General features: G+C 46.9%; 1 protein-coding gene across 2 annotated transcripts in view; it reads left to right on the top strand.

Moving 5' to 3' along the window:
* Window positions 1–26,957, top strand: part of LOC147121604 (parkin coregulated gene protein homolog) — a 552,244-nt gene that overhangs the window by 352,281 nt on the left and 173,006 nt on the right. The window contains exon 3 of one of the 2 annotated variants that reach the window (XM_085981984.1): window positions 17,952–18,123. The exons of the other annotated variant lie outside the window; for it this stretch is intronic. Coding sequence (XP_085838110.1) covers window positions 17,952–18,123 — 172 coding nt within the window. The remainder of the gene's footprint in view (window positions 1–17,951; window positions 18,124–26,957) is intronic. 2 annotated transcript variants of the gene reach the window in all.

Below are 26,957 nucleotides of genomic sequence, written 5' to 3'. Positions count from 1 at the left end.
GGTGCACCAGTAGGCATTTCCCTTGGAATTCAGCATGACTTGGAGATTGAACAGAGGCCACGCAGAGCAGGACAAGCTGCTAGAAGAGGGAGGAGGAGGAGGACTAGAAGGGCTCTCACCAGGAGGCCATATCTGCCCAGAGTGCTCAGGGAGCAATTCTAACTGAACCTCAGCGAGGAACAATGTGTGAGACGCCTGCGATTTAGTAAGGATGTCCTCACTGAAATCTGCCACCTGTTGCAGCAGCAAGTGCAACCTCAAATCAGGGCAAGTATCGCATTGCCAGTGGCTGTGAAGGTGACCATGGCGCTGAACTTTTATGTATCGGGCACTTTCCAGGCTGGAGCTAGAGATATTTGCAATGTCTCGCAGTTTGCTGTCCACTGTTGAGTAAGGGAGGTCACTGAGGTTCTTTATTCAAAGAGAGCTAACTACATTTCATTCTCTCTTTCCAGAGACAAGCAGGTGGAGCAAGCAGGCAGCTTTTGTAGGTTTGCAGGCTTCACCATGGTTGCAGGGTGTCATTGATTGCACGCACATAGCTTTGCGGATGCCACATGTCAACTCTGCCCTATACCAGAACCGAAAGGGATTCCACTCCCTCAATGTCCAGCTGATGTGTGACCATAAGCAGCGAATCACACATTAGATTCACATCAACCATTTTTGGAAATGGGGTGTTTTCAAAATGGCCTTGTGAATAAAGATTATTTGACCATCTACTAATGTAATTTCCTGGTTTATATTATTTTTAAAAGGCCAGTGCCCGGTATCCTGGCAGCAGTCATGATGCTTTCATTTGCGGCCGTCCGCTGACCCAGCTGCATTTCAGCCACCACGGCAAACCAAAGGGTGGCTACTGGGCAACAAGGGCTATCCGCTGACCACATGGCTGATGACTCCAGTGCACAATCCATGCACACATGCGTAGCATGCATAATATGAAAGCTGTGCTGCCACAGAAAATGTGATAGAGCAGACTATCCGGTGCTGAAACAGCGCTTCCACTGCCTGGACCGCTCTGGAGGAGCCCTGCAGCACTCGGCAGAATGGGTCTCAAGATTTATGGTTTGCCTGCTGCATGCTGCACAACCTCACCATCATGAGGGCACAGCCCTTGTCACCGGCTATATGGTGAGCAGCTGAGGAGCATGAGAAGGAGGAGGAAGAGGAAGAGGAGGAAGAGGAAGGGAGGAGGCAACTTAGACATCCCCTTTCTGCCTGGGCTGTCCGTAAAGAGCTCATCTGAGTGCGATACCAGTAACCGCAGCCCCAATTCCCCATTCACCAACAGACCCACACCTTACCTTCCCTCTGACACTGACCATCACAGCAAAAATTGGCCACAATGCAAAAATAAAAGCCTCCACAAAATAAACATTCCAAACCAAATTTATAAATGAAATCATGCCATATTACATATAAAAGTCAACTAATCACCCAAGTGCATCTCTTCATGCCTATCTTCTGTGCGCCTTTGCCTGTCCTAGTGCTCCTACACAGCAGCAGTCTGGGCTGGCTGGCTGACGGGCAACAGCAAGGGCACTGGCGGAGGGGCAGTAGTGGGAGGACGAATGCTGTATTTCTGAGAGAGGACAGCAGGCTCATGCTCCATGGAGCCACTGCCACTCCCCTGGGGCGAGGCCTCAGCAATCTTAGTAATCTGTTGGAGGACTGATTGCTGGACTGCTATGACACCCTGCAAGTCCCTTTGCATAATGTAATCCACAGCCATGATGACAGCAGTCTGAGCTTCCACTGCAGTGCTCAGACGTTGGGTGGCTGCTGCTTGTGCTGCAATGGAAGCTGCGACATCGGCCATCAGATGCTGCATCATGGTTTGGTCCACAAGTGTGCAAACGGGAGTTGGCCATCACTTCCATGCTGGAACGATGGGCTCCAAGCTCTGCGCAAAGCTCTGTGCCAAAGTTGGTGCTGGACTCCTCCATGCTCCTTGACATTGCACGCAGGCTTTCTGGCAGGCTTTCCAATGCATCAAGCACTTCGTTGTGCATACCCATTAGACTTCGTCTGTAGGCTACCTCATCAGAGTCCTCATCTGAGTCCTCTGCAGCAGAACCCGCCTGCGACCTCACCCTCCGGCGAGTTGGCACCTGCGCCCGAGTGGATCCAGTGGGGCAGCTGGCAGATCTCTCGATGTCCCAGGTAGGGCATCATCTTCGGGGGAGCACGGAGTGTCGGCATCAACCCCGTGGGTCCCTCTATCGGTTGGGCCCATGGAACTGGCCGGACAGGGAGCCAGGTCCCGGAGTGAAACGGTGGACTCCTGGCCATCAAGGTACCGCACGTGCACGTACATGGGGTTGACGTCCGTGAGTTCTACCTCGTCGATGAGAGGATCGGTTTTAGATAATCAGATGAATCTTCGGAGCAGCACGGGGCCGGGAGCTGCCAACCATGACGGTAGAGATGTCCCATGGGTGGAGCGACACTGGAAGCTGAAGAATCGATCGTGAGGTGTGACATTGGTAGACGTAGAAAGGAGAGACCTGATGGAATGCAACACGTCAGGGAGCATAGGTTTCCACTGCTGGTCTGGTAGGTTGTGTGACTTCAGCGCAAGACGAACAGCGTTCCAAATGATAGCGTTGTATCTCGCAACCTGTCCGTTACCGATGGGATGGTATGGTGTCGTTTTACTTGTGGCGATTCCCCGTTGGGAGAGATAACTTTTGAGTTCACTTGACATGAAGGAGGGACCCGATCAGAGTGGATGAAATTGGCCGTACCACAAAGGGAAAAGACTTGATCAAGGCATTTGATCACTGTGGAAGTAAGCATATTGGGACAGGGGAAAGCAAAGGGAAAGCGTGAATATTCGTCCACCATAGTCAGTAAGTAGGTGTTTCGCGTTGAGGAAGGCAATGGCCCCTTAAAGTCAATGCTGAGTCGCTGCATAGGCTGCATAGCATGTATGAGCGAGCCATCCGATGGACGGAGGAATTGCGGTTTTAATTCCACACAAATCCTACAGGAGGAGCACGTTCTTTTCACATCTTCCGCAGAAAATGGGAGATTTTTAGATTGCAAAAAGCGCAACATACGGGTAATGCCAGGATGGCATAAGTCAGTATGAAGATCCGCCAGAGTCGAAGTTGACATAGAAGAGCAGAATGCCCGCGTGAGGGTATCCGGGGCCACATTCTCTTTGCGGGTCGATAATGTATGGTGTATCCAAAGACAGCCAATTCCATCCTCCAGCGTTGTATTTTGTTATTCTTGATCTTAGTGCGTTTCTGGTTATCCAGCATAAAGGCCACAGAGCGCTGATCGGTTATAAGTGTGAAATGGTGATGAGCGAGAAAATTACTCCATTTACGTACCGCTTCGATGATGGCCGTAGCCTCCTTCTCGACAGGAGGATAATGGAGCTCACTACCCTGCAAAGTTCTGGACAGAAATGCAACGGGTCGACCACCTTGATTCAAGGTAGCAGAGATCGCCACATCTGATGCATCGCACTTGACCATGGAAGGAAGATTTTTATCAATGGAACGAAGCGTGGCTTTTTCCAGTTGTCGCTTGAGGAGGTTGAAAGCAGAAATAGCCGTTGCCTCCAATGGAAATGACTTAGCGTGAAGCAGGGGCTGGATCTTGACGGAGAAGTGGGGTATCCATTTCGCATAATAGGCGAACATGCTGAGTGCCCGACAAAGAGAGCCAAGATTCCTAGGGGGAGGGAGCTCCTGAAGCGGACAAAGTCGCTCCGGATCTGGTTTGATGACACCGTTGCCCACCCAGTAGCCAAGGATGTTGACTGATGGTACTGATTTCACTGATTTGGACTCATTTAAGGTTAGGTTGCGATGACGGAGAATGTCAAAAAATTTCTGGAGGTTGGCATCATGCTCCTTCTGGTCATCAACAGCAATAGTGATATTATCCAGATATGGAAAAGTGTCCGTTAAGTTCTCCTGTTTGACTAGGCTATCCATTGCCCGTTGAAAGATGGACACCCCATTGCTGACCCCAAATGGAAGGCAACAAAACTGGTAAAGCCGACCATTGGCCTCAAAGGCTGTATACTTTTTGTCAGAGTTATTTAACGGTACTTGATGATATGCGCTCTTTAAATCAAAAGTTGAAAATACCTTGTAGTTGGCAAGGTTATTTACCATGTCATCGATGCGTGGTAGTGGGTAGGCATCCATGTCGGTATACTGGTTAATAGTTTGCGAGTAATCGATGCAAAGATGTTTCTTGCGTTGCTTCAGAGGATTTTTAACAACGGCGACTTGAGCCCGCCAGGAAGATGAACATGGCTCAATGATACTGTCAGCTAGAAGGCGAGAGATTTCTGCCTCGATAAAGGCTCGATCATCTTGGCTGAAACGTCGTGATTTAGTGACTATGGGCTTACATCGGGGGGAAAGATTGGCAAACAAGGAGGGCTCATCGAGCGTAGCTGGCAAAAGCGCACAAAACACTATTTTGGAAATAGTAAGCTCCGGCTTTGACCCTCCAAACTCGAAAGTGAGTCTTTTGTGTTGTTTCTGGAAATCCTGTCCCAGGAGCACATCACTGCATAGGTTCTTGAGCACCCCGAGCCGGGTGGAGAAATAAGTGCGGCCATTGAGGATAAGGTCGACAAGACAAAAACCGGAAGAATTGGTGGTCAGTGTCGTCAGAGCCATTGCAATTTCCCTGTCCAAGGGGTAAATATGCAATTTTAACTTACTGACACCCTGCTCACTAATGAAGCTGTCAGAGCTGCATGAGTCAATTAGTGCACTCAAAATATGTCCATTTACCGAAACCTTCGTGGCTGCATGGGACAGACTTTGGGGAAAAACAGCTGTGATGGGAGGAGAGGCAGTTTTACCCTTGACAGCCGTAACCTTAGTTGTGGTTCTTGGGGGAGGAGCAGTTTTATAGATTGCAGCTGTAACCTTAGTAGTGGCTCTTGGGGCATGATCAGTTTTATAGATAGTAGCTGCAAAACTAACAGGCGCTCTCGACCGGTATACCTTAGAAAAGTGGCCTTTCTTACTAACAGCGGCTCTTGACTGGCATACCTTAGAAAAGTGACCTTTGTTGCTGCAATGATTGCAGGTTGCGTTACGAGCACACCTCCACAGAAGAAACACTTCCTTCCAGATTGCCAAGATGCCGCTAGGCCGGGGTTGTCATCAGTGTAGGTTTCTAGGGTAGGGTTGTCATCAGCCAGGTTGGAGTCATCATCCGTGAGGGCTTCCGCCCGAGACCTATCGAAGGAGTCACTAAAAGTGATAGCAGCAGCCCGTGCATGTGGTGAAAGATAGGTATCTGCATTCCTCTTTGCTAAGTCCAGAGAACATGCCTGGTCATAGGCAGCCTGTAACTTGAGGGTTTTATTCTCCAACAGATGCTGACATATGAAGGGAGATGCAATCCCATTAATAAAGGAATCACGAATTAACTCCTCCTGGTACTGCTCAGTTTTAACAGCTTTAAGATTACAATCCTTGCTGAGCCTGCGAAGTTTCTGAAGGAATTCCTCAAGTGATTCCCTGGGTTGTTGTCGAGTTGTGGCCAGTAGATGCCGAGCAAAAATTTCATTTGGGGACTTGACATATAGCTGCTGTAGTATTTGGATAGCGGCATCATAGTCTACACAGTCTTCGATATAATCAAACATAATTAGCAAGTATCTCTAATTTATCAGGAACTTTTTCACCACACACCCTGAGGAAGTTGCTGAAAGTACGATACCAGTGTTTCCGTACCTTAGCAGCTGTAAGTGAATTCGGGTCCAGGTCGAGATGGGCGGGTCTGAGTAGTTTCTCTATGATGGATCGATTACTTGTCTGAGTTCCCTTCTACGGTTCGAGTCGTAGCTGGCTGTTCCCGAAATCACCCCAAAGCGTGGAGCTGATATCAAGTTGATTAAATTGACGTACTAAAACTCACGACGCACTTGGTTTGAGTATAAAGTAAGGCTTTAATCAACTTGATTCAGAACATGGAGGTCTAGTTGTACTTCACGAGTTCCTTGTCTTACAAAATGTCCCTGGATTGCTGGGGCCGACGCCCGAGTATTTATACTCCTTGGACGGCGCCACCAGCTGGCCGTCCAGTGTTATTTCATGAGTAATTTCTTGATGAATGATGAGATTTATAACAATCAGTATCTGAGCTGGTGACTGCGAACGTGAAATCAAGTGATGGTGCTGTGTCTTCATCATCACTCTCTTCTTGGTGTTCCTCCACTGCCTGGCCAGGGTGCACCTCTTAGGTATCTGAAAGGAAAAAGGCACAAGGATAAGGTTGTGATGCGGGGGACCAGGTGAAAGCAAGAGGTGCATGCTTACGCCATCTGCAGCTTGTAAATCAGAGTACATTGTGGGATGAGGGAGAAGTGGGATGCAAGAAGGAGGATTAGGTATGAGGATACCATCATCTTTGATGGTTTCAGCCCCTCCATTGGCCACGGACTCAGCAATGGCCATCCCAATAATGGCCAGCACCGTCTCCTTCATGGGAGTAAGGACATGCAGGCGCACCTGTTCCCCCTCCAGTTAGCTCCTGTTGCCTGCGGTTATGAGCCACTTTGTCCTGCAAGAGAGAGGGAAGTGTGTCAGTGAGTGTTATGCAATCTGTTTGGCTGATGTGGCTGTCATGGTTGAATAGCTGGCAGTGTGTGCAAGCTGTGAGATGTGAGTGTGAAGCTTGCAGCAGTGCTAAGTGTGTGAGGGTGAGGTGACACATATGAATGATAGGTATGAAACCTGATTGATAGAGATTTTTGGTAGGTGAGTGATGGGAGTGTGGTGATTTGAACAGTGGCTGAGTTTACTTGTGCAGTTGGTAGGATATGGCATTTGAAGATGCATTCACTGACCTTGACCACTAGTGTAAGGTCATTAAACCTATTGCGGTACTTCATCCAAGTCCTCGGGGCTTGACTCCTGGCATTGACCTCCACGGCTATCTGCTCCCATTGACCACGTGTCTGGAGGGCCTCCTTCCCCCTTGCAGATACAGAACATCTCTCCTTCTTTCCTCCTCCTCCACCAAGACCTCCAGTGCAGAGTTCGAAAACCTTGGAGCCCGCTTTCTCCCCTGTTGTGCCATTCTTCACTCTTTGCCAGGTATGTATCTCTTCAACAACAGCAACAACAACTTGTATTTATATAGCACCTTTAACATAGTAAAACATCCCAAGATGCTTCACAAGAGTATTATAAGACCAAAAAAAATTAACACCGAGCCACATAAGGAGAAATTAGGGCAAATGACCAAAAGCTTGGTCAAAGAGGTAGGTTTTAAGGAGCATCTTAAAGGAGGAAAGAGAGGTAGCGAGGCGGACAGGTTTAGGAAGGGAATTCCAGAGCTTAGGGCCTAGACAACAGAAGGCATGGCCACCAATGGTTGAGCGATTATAATTGGATGCTCAAGAGGGCAGAAATAGAGGAGCGCAGATATCTCGGAGGATTGTGGGGCTGGAGGAGATTACAGAGATTGGGAGGGGTGAGGCCATGGAGGGATTTGAAAACAAGGACGAGAATTTTGAAATCAAGGCGTTGCTTAACAGGGAGCCAATGTAGGTCAGCGAGCACAAGGGTGATGGGTGAACGGGACTTGGTGCGAGTTAGGACACAGGCAGCCGAGTTTTGGATGATCTCAAGTTTACGTAGGGTAGTACGTCAACCACGACTCCCAGCACCTGCGCCAGAAAAAATGCACCTTCCCTTTAAGAGGTGCAGGCTAGCTTTAAGCAGTGCAGGCTAGCTTTAATTGGTACTAGCCCCTCACGATATTGGCCCCCTGCTGATGCGTCCAGCTAATGAACAGCGCGGTTAGTGCTGGCTGATGCAGAGATCATTCAAATGAGCAGGCAGCACGAAGTTGGCGCATCGTGATTCCCTCGCCCGTTTCCGGGGGGCTATCCAATTTAGCCCCCGTAGTGTCTAATCAACCTAAATGAACAGACTATCTTCTTCGTACATTAATAGGTGGTTTCTTGTTTAGTCTGATTTTACAAGCATCTGTTGAATAGATCTTTGTTTTTTTTTTAATTTTGTATCACCCATGACTAGCACATTATGACACAGGGACTGCCCTTCAAAGAACACTGTTGATAACAAAAAAACTTAATTGTTTGATGTGAAGTACTTGGCTACCTATTTGTCTGTCTCTGTGAGAACTTTCTGCCTTTATTTCATACCGTTTTTAAGATAGTTAGAATCAAAGCCTTCCTCACCAAGATTCAAAATGGAGCACCATATACCGAAATCCTTGGGTTGGGAGAGGGCGAAAAAGATAATTTCCTCCTGGGGTGGATCAGGAATTTTGGGCAGAACCAATATCCACTGGAATTTCACTCCACACTAAGAGTCACCTTTAGAGTGGAGATCTTCCTGAAGAGCAAAGGTAACCCCTGACCTCTTTTCTCCTTAAACCAACCATCTCCTCTAACCTCTCTCCCCTGCCCCTCCACCCTCACCTTTAACAACAAATGGAACACAGGAACTTCTTTGTCACTAAATCATAGAATCATAGAAAGTTACAGCATGGAAGGAGGTCATTTCAGCCCATCGTGTCTGCGCCAGCCAACAAAGAGCTATCCAGCCTAATCCCACTTCCCAGCTCTTGGTCCGTAGCCCTGCAGGTTAGAGCATCCTAAGTGCACATCCAAGTACTTTCTAAATGTGGTTAGGGTTCCTGCCTCTACCACTCTTTCAGGCAGTGAGTTCCAGACCCCCACAACCCACTGGGTGAAGAAATTTCCCCTCAAATCCCCTCTAAACCTTCCACCAATTACTTTAAATCTGTGCCCCCTGGTTTTTGACCCCTCTGCTAAGGGAAATAGGTCCTTTCTATCCACTTTATCTAGGCCCCTCATAATTTTATACACCTCAATAAGGTCTCCCCTCAGCCTCCTCTGTTCCAAGGGAAATAAACCCAGCCTATCCAGTCTTTCCTCATAGCTAAGATTCTCTACTCCCAACAACATCCTTGTAAATCTCCTCTGTACCCTCTCTAGTGCAATCACATCTTTCCTGTAATGTGATGACCAGAACTGCATGCAGGACTCTAGCTGAGGCCTAACTAGTGTTTTATACTAAAATTGAGGCCATCCATTCAGTTGCCTCTACTACTTCCTCCTTCCTCTTGCCCACCAAGTCAAACATTCCCCGCCCTAACACTGAAAACTGTGTCTTTCTTTAGTTCCTCTCTCATCTCCCTTCATGCCCTCTCCGAAATCCTACTCCCTTGATCCCATACCCACTAAACTGCTGACCCAACATCCTTTCCTGGTCCCCATGCTAGCTGACAGTGTAAATCGCTCCCTATCAAAACTGCCATCATTCCGCACACCCCCCTCAAAAAACCTTCCCTCGATTCCCCTGTCCTTCCAAACTACTGCCCCATCTCCAACCTCCTTTGTTTCTCCAATGTTCTTATATATGTTGTCACCTCCCAAATCTGTGCAAATCTTTCCCAAAATTACAGGTTTGAATCTTCTCAATTAGGTTTCTGTTCCTGCCACAGCACCAAAACATCCCTAACCAAAATCACAAATAGCATCTTCTGTGACTGTAACCATGATGCATTCTCCTTCTTTGTCCTCTTAATCTCTCTACAGCCTTTGACACGGCCAACCAGACCATCCTTCTCCAACATCTCTCCTTTGTTGACCAGCTCAGTGGGATTGCTCTCACTTTGTTCCACTGTTACCTATCGGATTGTAGCCAGAGCATCTCCAACAAAGACTTTTCTTTCCACCCTGCATAGTTACCTGTAGTGCTTGCCAAGAATCTATCCTTGGCTCCCTCCTCTTCCTCTCTACATGTTGCCCCTTGGTGACATCATCCACAAACATGGTGTCAGCTTCTACCTGTACACCCAGCTGTCTTGACCACTCCACTGCCTCTGTCTGACATGCAGTCTTGGTGAGTTGCCATTTCCTCCAGTTAAATATGGACTGAAGCTATCATCCTTAGCCCCAGCCACATACTTTGTACCCATGCAGCCAATTCTATCCCCCTCTTTAGCTACTCTCTCAGGCTGAAGAAAATTGTTCACAACATTTGACCCCAATTGAGTTTCTAAACCCATATCCTCTCCATTGCAAAGACCACCTACTTCCACCTCTATAACATTGCCTCCTCCTCCATCCCTTCCTCAGCCTATCTGCTGCTAGGATGTATTCCAGGAAGTTTCATCACACGCCCTCCCGCTTCTAACCACCCCTCCCCCATGCTTCTGCCATTGGTCGCATGATACATCGATCATTCAATAATGACGGCTACAATACCCACAACCTTCTGTGCTCTAGAAACCGACTTATCCATTGCATTGTTTTTAACAGAGTGCGCATGCGCCAGGTCTTCATTACATCGTGGGTGTGTCGTGGCCCTGCTATTTGTTGTGAGTCTGGCTGGAGTGAATCAAGAGATAATAAAATGTCCGTATGATTTTTCACCCGGATTGGTTGTAGGAGAGCCTGGAAAATTAGGCCCAGAAATTCCCTACCTTAACGCCACGAGTTAGCGCTGCAATCCTGGCAAAAAATAGCGGCTGCCACTCTAACGCTCTAACGCTGCCGCTAGCCCTGGAGATGCAAATGTGGTAAGCGTGAAACGTCACGCTCTGTGAACTTGGACCTTAGCACTGAGTTTAGCACTAGGGCCTAAGCTTGCTCTGCAAAGCGAGCATGGAGCAGACTGACAGCACTTCTTAAAGGGACACACACATCTTTCAGGTAAGTTTATATTTAAGCCTTTGGACTGGATTATTTACATTTTATTGAAGTAGTGGCTTGGTGCAATACAGGTTAAAAGTTTTTTAAGTGTGCAGGGAGTACAGGGAGTTCTGCTGGACGCATTCAAGGCCTCGGATGGTAAAGGAAGGCCTCTGAGAAGACAGAAAATGCGGGAACTACTCAGCAGGTCAGGCAGCATCCGTGAAGAGCGAAACAGAGTTAACGTTTCAGATCGAGATGCTGTCTGACCTGCTGAGTATTTCCAGCATTTTCTGCTTTTATTTCAGATTTACAGCATCTGCTCGCAGAGGGAAGAGGAAGTCGCAGAAGAGGAGAAAGCAGAAGAGGAGAAAGCAGAAGGTATGATGCAACCCAGACAGCCCCTTTCTGGCCGGGATATCTGGGATGGAATCATCCACCTGCAGTACCAGTGACCACAACCCCAATTCCCCTTTCAACATTAGTCCCACACCTTACCTTCCCTCTGTTACTGACCATCACAGCGTCCGCTTGGCCATAATGCTAAAATAAAAGCCACCACAAAGCAAACTTTCCAATCCAACTTTTTCATCAATCCATGCAATATGACATCAAGAAATCAACTCATCACCCTTAGTGACTCTTGTATGTGCCTTTGCCTATCCTACTGATGTCATGTAGTGCTACCCCAGTGGCTGCAGCATGGCTGGTGGAAGGCTGCTGACTTTCAGTGGGGGCCACTGCAAATGGCCTTGCGGGTCGACCTTGAGGAGCTGGTGGCTGGGAGTGTGAAATCGAGTGACTGTATTTCTTCTTCTTCACTCTCCTCTCCCTCTTCTTGGTCAACCACTAGCTGGGCAGGCTGCATTTCTTGGGTGTGTGAAATGAGGAAGGCGCAAGGGTGGAGCTGTAGGGGAGGGCAGGAAAGCAAGAGGTGCATGCAAGAAGGAGGATAACTATGAGGATACCAGCATCTTTTATCCTTTCAGCCCCACCGCTGGCCAAGTACTCAGCCATGCCCCATCAAGAATGACCAGCACCATCTCCTCCAGGGGGGTGAAGTGAAGCTAGGAATGGGAGGTGTGCCTCGTATTTGGTACAGATTGTTGGTAGGTGACTGATTGGGGAACGGGGAGGGGGGGGGACGTGCATTGAGCAGTGTGTGAGGCTAGTTGTGCAGTTGGTAGGAGACGGCTTTTGAAGATACATTTATTGACCTTGACCACTGGTCTGAGGTCATGAAGCTTCTTTGGGCACTCGTGTGGGTGACACTGCTGGCAGTGATGGCCTCGGTGATCTGGTCCCACATCCTTCTTTCTGGAGGACCTCCTGGCCCCTGTGGGTAAGAACCTCTCTTGCAGTGTTGACCCCCTGCACAAAGATGGAGAGCTGCGTATGAGACCCTGGGCGCCCCTTTCCTGGCTTGCTGAGCCATTTGTGTTAGTGCTGAAGCACCTTTAGCATTTTTTTAGGTGCAGAAGGCAATTTGGGAATTCTTTTTAAAGTTAATTTTTTGTTCAGAAGGCAGTTGAGCTGCAAGTGCTAAAAACGGCCTATTTTTGAATGATTTTTATTTTTTCATTTCAGAAGGCAGTTCTCCTTTAAGGGACCGCACTGCTTTCTGAAATGACAGCCTTGCTTTAAGAAAAGGCTGTTCTTGCTGCAATGACGCACTGGGGTCTCTTGCCAGTATAAACGCCACCAGAATGGCATTGCATGGTAAGTTTAGCGCTGGACTAATGTTAATTAGCCACCAGCACCAATTTACCAGTCCTGCCAGCGCCATCCATTTCAGCGGCCGTTAACACCGGCCCGTGGTGGCACCGGCAGGTTTTTAGTGATGTGGTATTTCTCGGCCCTCATCTTTAATCTCGGGAGACTTCAGGACAACCCAGGAGGGTTGGTAACCCTAGCTGAAACCCTCATCCATGCCTTTGTCATTTCTAGACTTAAAGCTCTTCTGGCCTTCCATCCTCCTATCCTTGTAAACAGCTGATCCAAAACTATAAAATCAACTGCCCATATATACCCCGGCCGATTTTCCTTTCTGTTGAATTTAATGGGGTATATAACAGGTGGCCGAACCATGACCGCCCGTTTTATGCCCCCCCCCCTCCCCGCTGATGTCGAAAGATTTGCCCCCCGCTGATGTCGAAAGATCTGAAATGGGAAACTGTTTAGATTACTATAGGGGTGAGCACACTCATGGCCAGAAGCAATGACAGTAGTTGATATTGTTGCAACCCCTCTGCTGACAAATCTTTAATCTACATGTTTATCACTTCAAGGCTGGACGTCTCCACTGCTCCGCTTGCCAGCCTCCCCATTTGAACTTTCAGATTCTCGTCCTGCATGGTCTTTCCTCTCCATAACTCTCTGATCTCCCCAGCCATATGTCCCTGTGCACACTCCCCCACTGCACTGGCACTGGTCTACTTCCTGTTCTTTACTCCACCATCGACCCTTTGGATTTCCCACCCTCAGCATCTCTGCCTTGCCACTGCCAACTACAGACCCTATAGATTCAGAGACGTACAAAACTAGCTCTTGAGGAGAGTTTTTAATTGCCAGTGGTGACAACATTTTAAGATAAATGCAATATAATTCTCTCACTGATTAGCAGCTCAGTTTTATATCCAAATGTCATCTAAATGTTAGACTTGTTCAGGTAAGGTATTTATAGAGTGAATTACCTACAAGAGCACAGAGCTCAAGCAGAAGAGAACGTAGCAGAGTAGGCTGTTAACAGAGTGAACTGGGGACAGAGTAAGTACTATTAAAACAGGAATTAGGTGCAGAGGGTGAAGGAGGTGCTAAGTAAATTAACCGAGGATGGCAAGCTAAGTGTTCAATTATTCACTCTTCCTTTAACACTATGGTAATTAAGGGCTTACCAAACTCTAAAAAATAGAAATGAATAAATAGGAGGCAAGGGAATAAACCTAACTAGCAGCTTTAAATAAGTAATAAAAAGCAAATACATTAAAAAGTAAATGAATAAAAGCTGATATCAAGTAGAGATAGAAATGGAATAATTAAACTAAATGCAATAAAAAGTACCTAAAATAAAGAAAATTAAATTAATCTGATAATCAAAATTTAGTATTAAAGGTGAATCAGTTAGCTCTGGAAATAGATAAATAAATAACTAATGTACACTAAATAAAAAAACAAAGAAAGAAAGAGTTCTGTGCATGAATGCATGTAGCACAAGCAATAAAACAAATGTGTTAGAAGGACAAATGCAGCTTAAAGGGTATAATGTAGTAGTCATTACAGAGATCTGGCTACAAGCTGGGCATGATTGGGAGCTAAGCATTTCAGGCTATAGGATCTTTAGCAAGGACAGGGAAATTGAGAAAGGAGCAAGAGTGACAATATTGATAAAAGACATAATGGCCCAGAAATTCGGGTCAGGGGCTTCCCGCGGGTGCAAGCCCCCGACCTGCACTTACCTTGCGTGCCGGCCGTTGAGCTGTAGGGCCCCGTGGAATTCCAATCCGGGGCCTGGTCCAGCTGCCGGCGCGCAGTGCTTACGTATCCCAGGGGCGCAGTTAGTTCGATGCGTCCCCTGGGAATCACGTGGGCCATGGGCAGCCAATCGGAGCAGGGAATGCTCCGTTCATAAGTCTGACAGGAAGTGCTGTCAAGACTTATAAATACTATGGCCCCAAAATAGCACTAAACCTTCAAATAATTTTTTTTTAAATCACATTTTTTAAATAAACTATAAATTACATGAAATAACTATTTTAAACAATAATTTAAATTTTTGAAAAAAATAATTTTATATTCTAACGGGGCTAAAAATAAACTTACCTTGCTTTAAAGTATTTAAAAATAATAAACCTGGGAAAAAATGTTTTAATTTTAATTAATTCACCACTTACCTTGTAAAAAGCAGGCCTTACGCCTGCTTTTTACATTTCTAAATTCTGCAGGCTTACGTTCCCGGAGAAACCTGTAAAAAAAAACTAAGTTTGATGCGCACGCGCAGCCTCCCCCGCACATGCGTTCGACCTCTGAACCCCTTCGTTCAGAGGAACGGAAGTGCCGGTTTCCCACGTATGCGCAGTGCATGCAGGAAACCGGCACTTCCATCGGGCCTACGGGTGAGTACCCTGTGCGTACTCACCCATGGAGACCCGAATTTCTGGGCCATTTACGGCAGCGGAAAGAAAGGACTTCAGTAAGTGTAAACAGGCAGTGGAAATAGTATGGGTAGAACTAAGGAACAGTAAAGGATGCAAGACTATGATGGTAGTTGTCTCCAGACAATGGTGATGTAGTGGGGAAATGTATAAATATGGAGATCACAGAAGCATGTAGCAGAAACAATGTGGTTATAATGGAAGATTTTAATTTTCACATAGATTGGGAGAAGCAGAATAGCCCATGTAGTAAAGGCAATTAATTTCTAGAATGTATTCAGGACAGTTTTCTAGAGCAATATGTTTTAAAACCAACAATGCCATACTAGATTTAGTGATGAGTAACGAACCAGAATTAGTTAACAATCTGACTGTCAGGGAACATCTTGCGAATAGTGACCATAATATGATTGAATTTGTTATCAGGTTTGAGAGCGAGAAGCGAGAGTCACAAACCAAGGTTTTAAATTTAAATAAGGCAACCTTTGAAGGGATAGAAAATAAATTGACCACAGTAAACAGGACTGAACTGTTAATGGGTAAACGTTCAGGCAAACATTGGGATGTATTCAAAGAAGTATTTGGTACAATACAAAACTAGGACATACACCTAAAAGGCAAAAGTCCAACTTGTGCAGTTAAGCTACCATGGTCAAGAAATGAGGTCAAATGTAAGAAGTCACACAACACCAGGTTATAGTCCAACAGCTTTATTTGAAATCACAAGCTTTCGGAGCGCTGCTCCTTCTTCAGGTGAAGTGGAGAAATGCATAAAGACACAGCTTATATAGTCAGAGAATCATGTCAGATGTTTACAGGTAACCTTTCCAACTGCCATTTATCACACCTCGGCAGAGAGATAATCACAGCAGTCAAAGGTGTGAATGGTGTCCAAACAGGTCAGTCAGGGAAACATTACATCAAAGAACAATGAGGTGGGGTCACAAGGGGTCAAATATTGCAGATGCTGGGGTCTGTATGAAAAACAAAAAAACAGACAAAAAACATTTTTTTTGGCTGGAAATCACAGCAGGTCCGGCCGTGATAAATGGCAGTTGGAAAGGTTACCTGTAAACATCTGACATGATTCTCTGACTATATAAGCTGTGTCTTTATGCATTTCTCCACTTCACCTGAAGAAGGAGCAGCGCTCCGAAAGCTTGTGATTTCAAATAAAGCTGTTGGACTATAACCTGGTGTTGTGTGACTTCTTACATTTGTCCACCCCAGTCCAACTCCGGCATCTCCACACCAAGAAATGAGGTAAGAGACCGTATCAAGCTAAAAGACCAGGCTTACACAAATCCAAGAAAAATAAAAATCCAACAGACTGGGAGAGCTATAAAAAGCAACAAGGGGATACAGTACAAAGAAAGTAATAAGAGATATAAAAAGGAATATAAAAAAAAACTTGCAAGAGATAGCAAAGGTAACATTAAAAGTTTTTATAAATATATTAAGAGAAAGAGAATGGCAAGGGGGCATGTGGACACATTAAAGACAGATGGAGGTGTGACTATAACGGATAATAAGGAAATGGCAGTTATGCTGGAGTTGTACAGCGCCTTGGCCAGACACCATCTGACTTACTGGCCTAGAAATTCACTAGCCTTAGCGCCGCTTTTGAGGCGCTAGAGGGACTAGCGCCAGAGTTATGGCAAGTTGAAAAATTCCCTGGGGCCCTAAAGCGGCGTTGCACCGGTAGCGCTGCGTCGGCACCGATGACGTCATCGGTGTGCGCAGCGTCCCGGTTGCCATGCCGACGGGCCCCAGCGCCGAAATTCAGTTGCGGCCGCCTCGCCCGTGGCAGCCGCAACTAAGACTCTGGCAACAGAGTCCAACATGTGTTTGCACCGGCGCATTAAAGGCCCTGCGGCGGCCGGCCGCTTTCCCGCCGGCCGCCTGCCCGCAGCTCCCTCCCCGGACTTCTCCCCCCCCCCCCCCCCGGAACAGATGCAAGCCCGGCACTTGTCCGAGGTGCCGGGCTCATTTTTAAACAGATTTGCGCGGGCCGCGGCCGGGTGCAGGCAGCTCCTCCTTAACGGAAGGAGGAGGCCTGCACTTCCCCAGCCTGCCGCACCGCATCGGGTGCCGCAGCGCCGGAATTGCGGCGCTAAACGGCAGTTAGCGCCCTTTTCCAGGCGCTAAGACCCTTCAGTAGCGCCGGCAGCCGTTTGGGCGCGGCGCTACTGAATTTTTGGCGCGCGCAGGGGGACTTAGCGCCAGCACTAACTTCCGGCGCTAAAGCCCTGGCTAAGCCAAAACCCAATTTCTAGGCCACTATGTTCAGTTCTGGGCACTGCACCTCAGGAAGGATCTATTGGCCTTGGAGGGAAATTCACCAGAATTATACCATGGTTTAAGGGGTTAAATTATGAGGACAAGTTGCATAAACTTGACTTGTATTCCCTTGAGTGTAGAAGATTGAGGGATAATCTAATTGAGGTGTTTAAAATTATAAAGAGATTCGATAGGGTAGAAACATTTTATTTCAATACAGTATAAAAAAAAATTTAAAAAAATATTTCCTCTTGTGGGTGGATCCAGAACAAGGAGGCACAATCTTAAAATTAGAAATAAGCCATTCTGGAGTGAAATCAGGAAGCACTGTTTCACACAAAGGATAGCAGAAATCTGGAATTTTTAAGACTGAGATTTACAGATTTTTATTAGGTATGGGTATCAAGGGATATGGATCAAAGGTGGGTAAATGGAGTTGAGGTATAGATGAGCCTGATCAAATTGAATGGTGGAACAGGCTCTAGGGGCTAAATGGCCTACTCCTGCTCCTATTTTCCATTACATAGCAATATTTTGTGCTTTAAATGCTGGTCCAGGAAAATTCAGCATCGACTCTTTACTAATGGATGAGTCACTTAGTGACATCTAGCCAATAGTAAATAGGCCCACTGAGTAGTTACGCTAAAGGTGAATGGTTACAAACTCCCATTGAAAGAGCATTACTATAACATAATTCCATTTACTTAAAAAACATAAGAAATCAGGCATGTGCCAAATGTAACTCAAAAACAGCTCATAAAATAATAGATTTGATTGGTCTTACTCATCATTATAAGGAAACATATCTTTAAGGTGTCGTTGTTTTCTTACAGGTGGAGATTGAGAAATTAGACTACCACCATTACCTGCCTCTGTTCTTTGATGGTCTCTGTGATACTATGCACCCATATGACTTCTTTGCACGGCAGGGGATACATGACATGCTGGAACATGGTGGCATGAAGATCCTTCCCGTTATCCCTCAGCTTATCATCCCAATAAAAAGTAAGGTTCTGAATTTTAGAATTTTACATTTTCCTCTTGTTAAAGGCACAGTGCTTTTCTATGGGGACCATGGGTATTCAGCACAATTAGGGAACAGCCTGTTTAGTGTAGCACCTGGGGGTCTGATCAGCTAGGCATGCCAGTACAAATGGGAGAGTCTCAAAAGTGTTTTCTTCCAATAAAACCTTCCATGTAAGGATCACTCCAATAAATTATACTGAATTCATATTTGGAGCTCCAGCTTTAATAATTGCACTTAAAAAAATTGTCCCTGATATTTTTGTTTTTATCTCTTCTGTTTATTCCCAACTTTACACAACATTCCCAGATCGAATGGGTGGGTCCCCCTGACCTCTTCCAATTCTGCATGTTATTATCCACTAGGTGGTATGCAAGAGCAGCCAGGGTTAACTCTCACATCAATTGGGCCTCTCTGCATGTTGGGAAGAGTAAGAGTGTCAGTTCCCCCAAATAGTCCTGCTGAGATCAGGAACTCGCAGCCTGCAAAATCACAAGCATAAACCCTCGTACTGTCACTCCAGAAAGGTTACAGACCTGCATCATCCCTTGTAATAATGCCAGGGAATGGGCCATCTAATTAATTTTGGAACAAAATCTTGAAGTTCTAAAGCAAAATTATTTTATTTTCATCTTTTTTTTTGCTCCTCACAAGTGGCTCCACTTGTACGACAAGTTCATCCCTGACCATAAAATACCAAAACCCATCACTGTCCTTGTGTGTGCCTGTGGCCGCGAAATTCGGCACCTTAGCGCCAGTAGTTAAGGCCAGTTTTGAAAAAAAATGGCGTCCACCTCACTTCTGCCCACTTCTGGTGCAGCCATCTTGGTGAGGGTGATAGCGCGGGCAGGACATGCAGTATACCGAGTAGGCAGATTGTGACGTCAGTCAGCGTGTAACGCTGATTTGACGCATGACCTGTCATTTTGGACATCCCCGCAGATTCAACACCCTCTCCTAAACACGTACAGTAGCACAAGGGACCCTCCGCCAGCGCTATTTAAAGGGATACATCCAACTTGCCGGTAAGTTGATTATTTCTCTTGTACTGACTCTTGCAGAGTTTATATCAATACTGGGTTGCTGGAAGACATTTATAAAGTTGTTAAACATCTCCCAGCTCGCCGTCCATCGTTGCATTCATGTGGTCACAGAGGCTCTGTACTCTAGGAGAAGGGACTTCTTTGTCTTCTCTCTAAACAAAGAGAAGCAGGAGGAGCATGCTGTGGCTTTGCCAGGATATCAGGCTTCTCATGTTGCAGGGCGCCATCGATTGCACACATGTGGCTTTGTAATGGCATTATATCAATGCTGAGATGTACCGTAATCACAAAGGTTACCATTCACTTAATGTGCAGTTGGTGTGCGACCACTCCGGCACATCATGATGGTGAATGCCCGGTAATCTGGCAGCAGTCATGATACCTTCATCTTGTGCCAGTCCACTGTGCCAGCAATCTTACAGCCACCACGCTGAACCCAAGGGTGGCTGCTAGGCGACAAGGGCTATCTGCTCTACACCTGGCTGATGACTCCCCTCCGCAACCTACCACTCATGGCCAGCAATCATATAATGACAGCCATGCTACCACAAGGACCATCGGGGTACTCAAGCAACAGTTCCGCTGCCTTGACCGTTTGGATGGAGCTCTCTAGTACTCACTGGAGCAGGTGTCCCAATTCGTGGTCTGCTGCATCCTCCAAAACTTAGCTATCATGAAGGCGCAGCCCTTGCCACCACGGGTTCCACAACCACCTTAGGAGGAGGAAGAGGAGGGGGAAGAGAAGGAGGAGGAGGAGGAGGAGGAGGGGAGGAGGCAGCCTGCAAATCCCCATTCTAGACGGGCTGTACGTGAGCGTATCATGCATCATCAGACTCTGGTTCCCCTGAATGAAACCCCAGATCCCCATTGCTCAATACCTCCTCACCTTACCATCCCTCTGTCATGGAAAATTATAGCATCCTTTTGGGCACAATGCTGAAATGAAAGCCACCACAAAACAAACATTCCAAACATAACCTATAAATGATTAGTTCCAATATTACATTACAAAGTCAACTAATCATCCTTGTGCATTCCCTTCTTGTCTGTCTTTCGTGTTCCTTTGCCTATTCTAGTGCTCCATTGAAGTGCTACCCCAGTAGCTGCAGCATACTTTCCCCCTGCCCTGGCTGCAGCCCACTCGTGCCCGGTGATACACCACGTGCAGCTCACGCCTCTATACTATCCTCTAAAGTTTGCGCAGTGACATTTTCTGATCTGCTGCATGGGAATGTCAGATCAAGTGACGGTGTCTCTTCTTCTTGATCACTCTCCTCCTCTACGTCTTCCTGCACAGGCTAGCCTGGTGACAGTTCTTGGGTATCTGAATGGAGAAAGGCACAAGGGTCAGGTTGTGGTGAGGGATGGGGGGAAAGCAAGGTGTGCATGCTTATGCCATCAGCAGTTTGTACATGAGAAGAGATTGTGGGATGAGTGGGAAATGGGATGTGACAAGAAGGATTAGGTATGAGCATACCGTCATCATCAATGTTTCGATTGCCACAGCCTCAGCGACGGCCCCTCCAATTACCTCTAGAACTGTCTCCTCCAGCTGGGTCAGATTCTGCAGCCGTGCTTGCCCCCTGCCTGTTTGCTCCTGTTTATGCCAGTTGTGAGCCACGTTGGTCTACAAGAGAAAAGGAAGTGTGTCAGTGAGTGTGCTGCAATGTGTTTGTGTGATATGCCTGTCATGGTTGAATAGCTGGCATTGTATACAAGGTGTGAGATGTGGGTGTGAGGCTTGCAGCAGTGGTAAGTGTGTGAGGGTGAGGTGAAGCTATGATTGTGAGGTATGAGTGGTGATTGCTAGAGATTGTTGGTAGGTGAGTGATGGGGGTGTGGTGCTTTGCGGATAGAGGACCTGTCTTCTCCTATTAACTCGCTGCACCAAGGCCTCCCGTGCTGCATCGGAGAGCCGAGGTGCCCTTTCTCTGCCCTGTTGAGACTTTGCTAAGCTCCAGCTCCAGACAGAATGAGGTACTTCTCTCACAAAGATCCTCCCCTTTAAAAAGTGCAGACTGCCTTTCACTCTGCAGGCAATTTTTATATAGAGAGCAGACTCCCCTCGATATTGGTCCCCCTGTTGAGCACAGAACCAACCAGCAGCGCGATAAGCGCTGGGCTCAGTGCTGCAATCGTGTTAATAAGCATGTTGGGAGGACTCGTAAAAATCAACATTTCATTGTGCAGTACACACGTCTGCTGCATATATGACAAATAAAATTGAATTGAATTGAATTGAATTGAATTGAATAAGCAAGTAGCACAAATTTCACGTGCTGCCTGCACTACTTTCAATGGGCGCAGGCAGATCGCGCATCGCGATCCCCATGCCCGTTTTTGGACCTTATCCAATTTAGCTCCCAGGCTGTCTCTCCTCTCCACCTCTTGCACCGTGACCTCCAGTGCATTGTCTGAAAACCTTGGTGAACACTCTCTCGCATGTTTAGCCATTCCTCAAAGTATCACAGCCCAGATTCACTTTTGAAAAAACTCCCATCATTTCTTGCAGCCACAATGCACCTCCCCTTTAAGAGGTGCAGGCTGCCTTTAAGTAGTGCCAGCCACTCGCAATATCGGGTCCACTGCTGATGCATGCAGCCAAAGAACAGCATACCGTTGGCTGCATGCAAAAGTCATTTAAAACAGCAGGCAGCACCAATTTAAGGTGTTGCCTGCAACACAATGAATGGGCATGGGTTAATCACGTACCGCAATCCCCACACCCATTTTTGTGGGTTAGCCAATTTAACCCCCTTAGAGACCCATGGTGACTCTCTTCTCAGGGCAGCTGCTTTCCCAGAGTGACCTGCTTCCACCAGCCTGACACTGGCAGTAGCTAGGGGTTCCAAACCCATGCCTAGCTCACTCATGTGCAAGCATTGGAAGGAGCATTAAAGAAGCAGGAAAATTTCCATTTCCTGAAGAGACAGGAACATCTGTGCCCACTCATTGCAGTCCACACTTTAAGGTGCCACTGGTCAGTAACATCACAGACTGAATAGTCCCATTCAGGTCTTGGAATCCCTTGGAAGTGTCAATTGCAGCATTATTAGCTATTAGCCGCCCTGGAGGCTGCCATTGTCCTTAGAAGCTCTTCAGTGTATCTTTATGCTGCAGCAATCTCCTGGCCTGTCACTTTCCAGGGTGTTCTGCAGGTCGTGATAAAACTTCCTTCAATGTGTAGCAGATGCAGATAATAGACTCCTCCCACTTATCACCATCTCAACCATATGTGTGAAGTCACTCTCTACTGTGGACTAGATTGATGTTTCCAAATCATTGTTCTTTGGAAGACTGGGCCCCAAGATCTGGGTCCCGAGGCTTCTCACCCACAGGTGGTTGTTTCAATGGATTTATGGCAGTCCATCTCTCTTCCATTCCCAGGTCCTCATTTTCACTCATGTTCAGTGACTAATCCAGTCACAAACCTGACTGTCTAATTCCTTCAAAGTGGATATCTCTTGCACAGGTAAGATGCCACGAGGGAGTTGATGAGGACATGGCAGCAGCTGCGGATTTGGAAGTGCCCAGGCAGTCATCAAAGTGGCTGGCTTCTTGTTTCAATGATCTGAAGAACGAAGCGCTTATATAGCTGTGCACACAGTGACATTTGCCCATGACAAAATTAGTGGATGAGTGTGAGCCCATTGCAATACTTTGAGAAAGCACATGAAGCTGAAAGTACTTATGATGAGCCTTGCCCAGCCTTTACTGACCTTCTCTTGTCAGCTTGCCTTCAACATTGCCCTCTTACAAGCTCTCCTATACATCTGCCTATTAAGTCTAATGCCTCCTCTTCCTGTGGACATGGGTTTTTTCTGTGATGCTGTCCTCCTCCAGCTGTCCTTCTGTGGTGCTGGTTGTACACCATATTTTCCTTTGCAGGGGGAGAAGACAATATGACAGGCCTGTGAGTGTTCTGGAGATGCCCTATATCAGTGTCAGGGTTGCTGTTGCGGGACCGTGTAGACACGGGGCCGTGCTGTCAGGGCGAGGCTGGTTCGGGACCCAAGTGCAGACAGACGAGGCGAGAAGCAGGTATGCAGTTTTAAATAACAATACTTTACTAGAATCACACAGGTAAGCAGTTGCAAAACATAGGAGCTCAAGACAAGCTACCACATAGGCAAATGGCTAGTCAAGATAGGAACTCAAGACAAGCTACCATGAGGCAACCGGCTTGTCAAGACTGAGCTCAAGACAAGCTACCACAGGGCAACCGGCTTGTCAAGATAGGAACTCAAGACAAGCTACCATGAGGCAACTGGCTTGTCAAGACTGAGCTCAAGACAAGCTACCACAGGGCAACCGGCTTGTCCAAACTGAGCACCTTATCAAGACTGAGCAACTTGTCAGCACTATGTCAAGACCGAGCACAAAGGGAAGAACCACAGAACTTAAATACAAGCAAAAACATAACACAGATAAACAGTTATAGACATAGGAGCTCAAGACAAGCCACCACTAAGGCAAACGGCTTGTCAAGACTTAGCCCAAGACAAGCTACCCCTAGGCAACCGGCTTGTCAAGGCAAGCTTCCACAGGGCAACCGGCTTGTCAAGACTGAGCTCAAGACAAGCTACCACTGGCAACCGGCTTGTCAAAACTGAGCACCTAGTCAAGACAGAGCACCTTGTCGAGACTGACTCCCTTGTCAGGACTGAGCCCAGAGGGAAGAAACCACAGAACTTAAATACAAGCAAAAACAGGTGAAACCAATAAACCAGATAAAAGGCAGTTAAATAATAAACACAGGAGAAACTGGTAACAATTAACAAAGGGAAACCAACCAGTGAAGGTGCCACCTAGGGGTTACTGAAGGAACTGACCGGCACCCTCACAATCAGGTCATGCATGCTATGATTATGAGATGTAGGTGCCTGATCCCATTAAATGAAGTGTCCTTGAAGACTAGCAGAAGTGATTTGAGAGATTGGTTTTGAGTAAAGAAGGTGCTTCAGTGTTTGGAGAGGTTGCCCTTAGTAGAAGTGAGTTTCCCTCACACCTAGGTACTGAGAGAGAAAGAGTATGATAGGTAAGGATGTGGATGACACTGTCTGAGAGGTAAAGTGTGTATATTGGCACCAGAGCCTTGACTTACCTTGACCACTCTTGTGAGGTCACTGAACCTCTTTCTGCACTGTGTAGCAGTTCTTGGGGTGATGGAGGCTGCACTCACTATCTCTGTCACCTCCCTCCACACAGCCTGCACCACACTCTTATGGGGCCTTCTGCCCTCAGTACCCAATAGACAGTCCCTCCTGGCCTTCACTTCTGACTGCTCCACCTCCCTCCATAGATACATCAGCAAATCTGGGGGCCCTTCCAGCTGCGGACATCCCTGAGGCTGCTGCTGCTTCTGCCTTCTCCCTGAAAAATAATGTTGCTCTTTAACTGGTCAAGATGGCGGTGACCGAGATGGTCCGGCGCTAGCGCGCTCTCCCTGCTTCGGGCGGCCTGCTCTCGCTGCTCGCTCCCGCAACCGGAGCGAGGTGTTCGGCGAGTTGGGAAGAGGCAGCGCAGCGCATCGGGACGCAGCAGCAGCCACGTCGACCCGCTAGAGCACGTCGGCTGGCTGCTCCTCAGCGGGGAAGTATTCCGACTGGGAGGAGGGGAGCCGAGCATGGCGGCCAGAGGCCGGACCGGAAGCGGGAGAAGCAGGCCCAGGCCGTTGGACCGTGGAGCCGGCGACGGTGAGGTGGAGGCCGCGGCGACCGGAGGATGTGTTCGGCGAGTCGGGTGGAGGCAGCACAGCGCATCGAGCAGCAGCAGCAGCCATGACGACTCACAGTCCAACTGGGAGGAGGGGAGCCGGGAATGGTGGCCAGAGGGTGAGCGGGAGAAGCAGGCCACCACACGTGGAGCCGAGCCGGCAACAGTGAGGAGGAGGCCGCGGTGATGAGGAGGACGGAGCGGCTGAGGGACATCGTGCTCTCACTGCCACTGGATGCCAAAGAATTTACTTTCTGAACACAGCGCTGTAAAAATAGCTGACGTGTCCCTACGGGGAGTAAGCATTCCATTGTACTAGTACATATGGCAAATAAAACATTGAATTGAACTACCCGCAACCTCTTAAATGCTGCACCAGGACTATATATTCCACCCTCCCCCGCACACCCCCCCCCCCCCCCACCACCACCACCTGTCCAGCAGCAACATGCCAATGAAGGATGGCTTTCTGGCCTCCAAAATGCCTTGCATGGCTAATGAGGGTTCTGGGAGGAAATTGTGGTAGATTAGCTGTGGTTTCTCATTAATGGACAATAGTTTAACCCTCCCACAAACCTAACAATGGGATAATCTAAGCCATGAAGTCACTTGCACCATTTGCAAAATTTCCAGATACCTGTAATTTAAATATTAATGTTCAATATGTTGATTGCATACCTCAGCAAGAATATATTGACCTTCGAGGGGGTACAGCATAGATTCACCAGAATGATACCACCACTTGATACCAGCACTTGAATGGTAACTTATGAGGACAGGTTGCATAAACTTGGGTTTTATTCCCTTGAGTTTAGAAGGTTGAGGGGTGGTTTGATTGAGGTGTTTAAAATGATAAAAGGATTCGATAGGGTAGATAGAGAGAAACTATTTCCTCTGAAAAAAAAGAAAGACTTGCATTTATCGAGCGCCTTTCACGACCTCAGGATGTCTCAAAGCGCTTTACAGCCAATGAAGTACTTTTGAAGTGTAGTCACTGTTGTAATGTAGGAAACGCAGCAGCCAATTTGCACACAGCAAGGTCCCACAAACAGCAATGTGATAGTGATCAGATAATCTGTTTTTAATGATGTTGGTTGAGGGATAAGTATTGGCCAGGACACCGGGGATACCTGTGCCATGGGATCTTTTACGCCCACCTGAGAGGACAGGCTGGTGGGGGAATCCAGGACAAGAGGGCATAATCTTAAAATTAGAGCTAGGCCATTTAGAAATGAAATCAGGAAGCACTTCACACAAAGGCTAGTGAAGGTCTGGAACTCTCTTCCCCAAAAGGCTGTAGATGCTGGGTCAATTGAAATTTTCAAGACTGAGATCGTTAGAATTTTGTCAGGTGAGGGTATCAAGGTATATGGAGAAAAAGCAGGTAAATAGAGTTGTGGTACAGATGAGCCATGATCTAATTGAATGGCGGAACAGGCTTGAGGGGCTGAATGGCCTCCTCCTGTTCCTATGTTCCTAAAGGATGGTGCTGAAAATAATAGGTTTTATAGTTTGCTGCAAGCCATTCTTTTACATTAAGCTATTTGAATACAGAGACTTAATCTGCAATTCTCATGTGCAATACTTTTTGTCACAGAAATATTTACTTTGTGTTAATGCAGTTTATTTCATGTAACTAAGTGAACATTGCATATACAGTAATTCACTGTTACATTTTACTAGCACAATTCAGTCTTGTGACCTAAAATGATATTTATCTGAAAAATGCAACACTTAAAACGACATCAACTATTTTATCTAGCTATTTTTTTTAAATTAGCTTTATATTTTTGCCTTAAATGAACTTCAGTTATATTTGATAAAAGTTTGTCAAACTCAAAATCTTCACATAAATTCATGTTATACTTCTTGTAAATAATATTTTAGATGCATAAAAAAAAATTCTGTTTGTGGTGAGAGATGATAATCAATGTCATTGCGAGGGAATGGAACACCTTTTTTCATTTTTTAGCAACAGTATTGTATCAACCACTCTCAGATCAGGTACAAGATGAGCCAGGTGCAAAGTAAAGCTCCCCCCTACTTTGCCCCAACAT

Source organism: Somniosus microcephalus, chromosome 3 (genome assembly GCF_052327205.1).
Source record: "Somniosus microcephalus isolate GS21.2 chromosome 3, FLI_Smic_1.0, whole genome shotgun sequence".
Taxonomy (NCBI): domain Eukaryota; kingdom Metazoa; phylum Chordata; class Chondrichthyes; order Squaliformes; family Somniosidae; genus Somniosus; species Somniosus microcephalus.
This window is presented reverse-complemented; position numbering and strand designations above follow the sequence as displayed.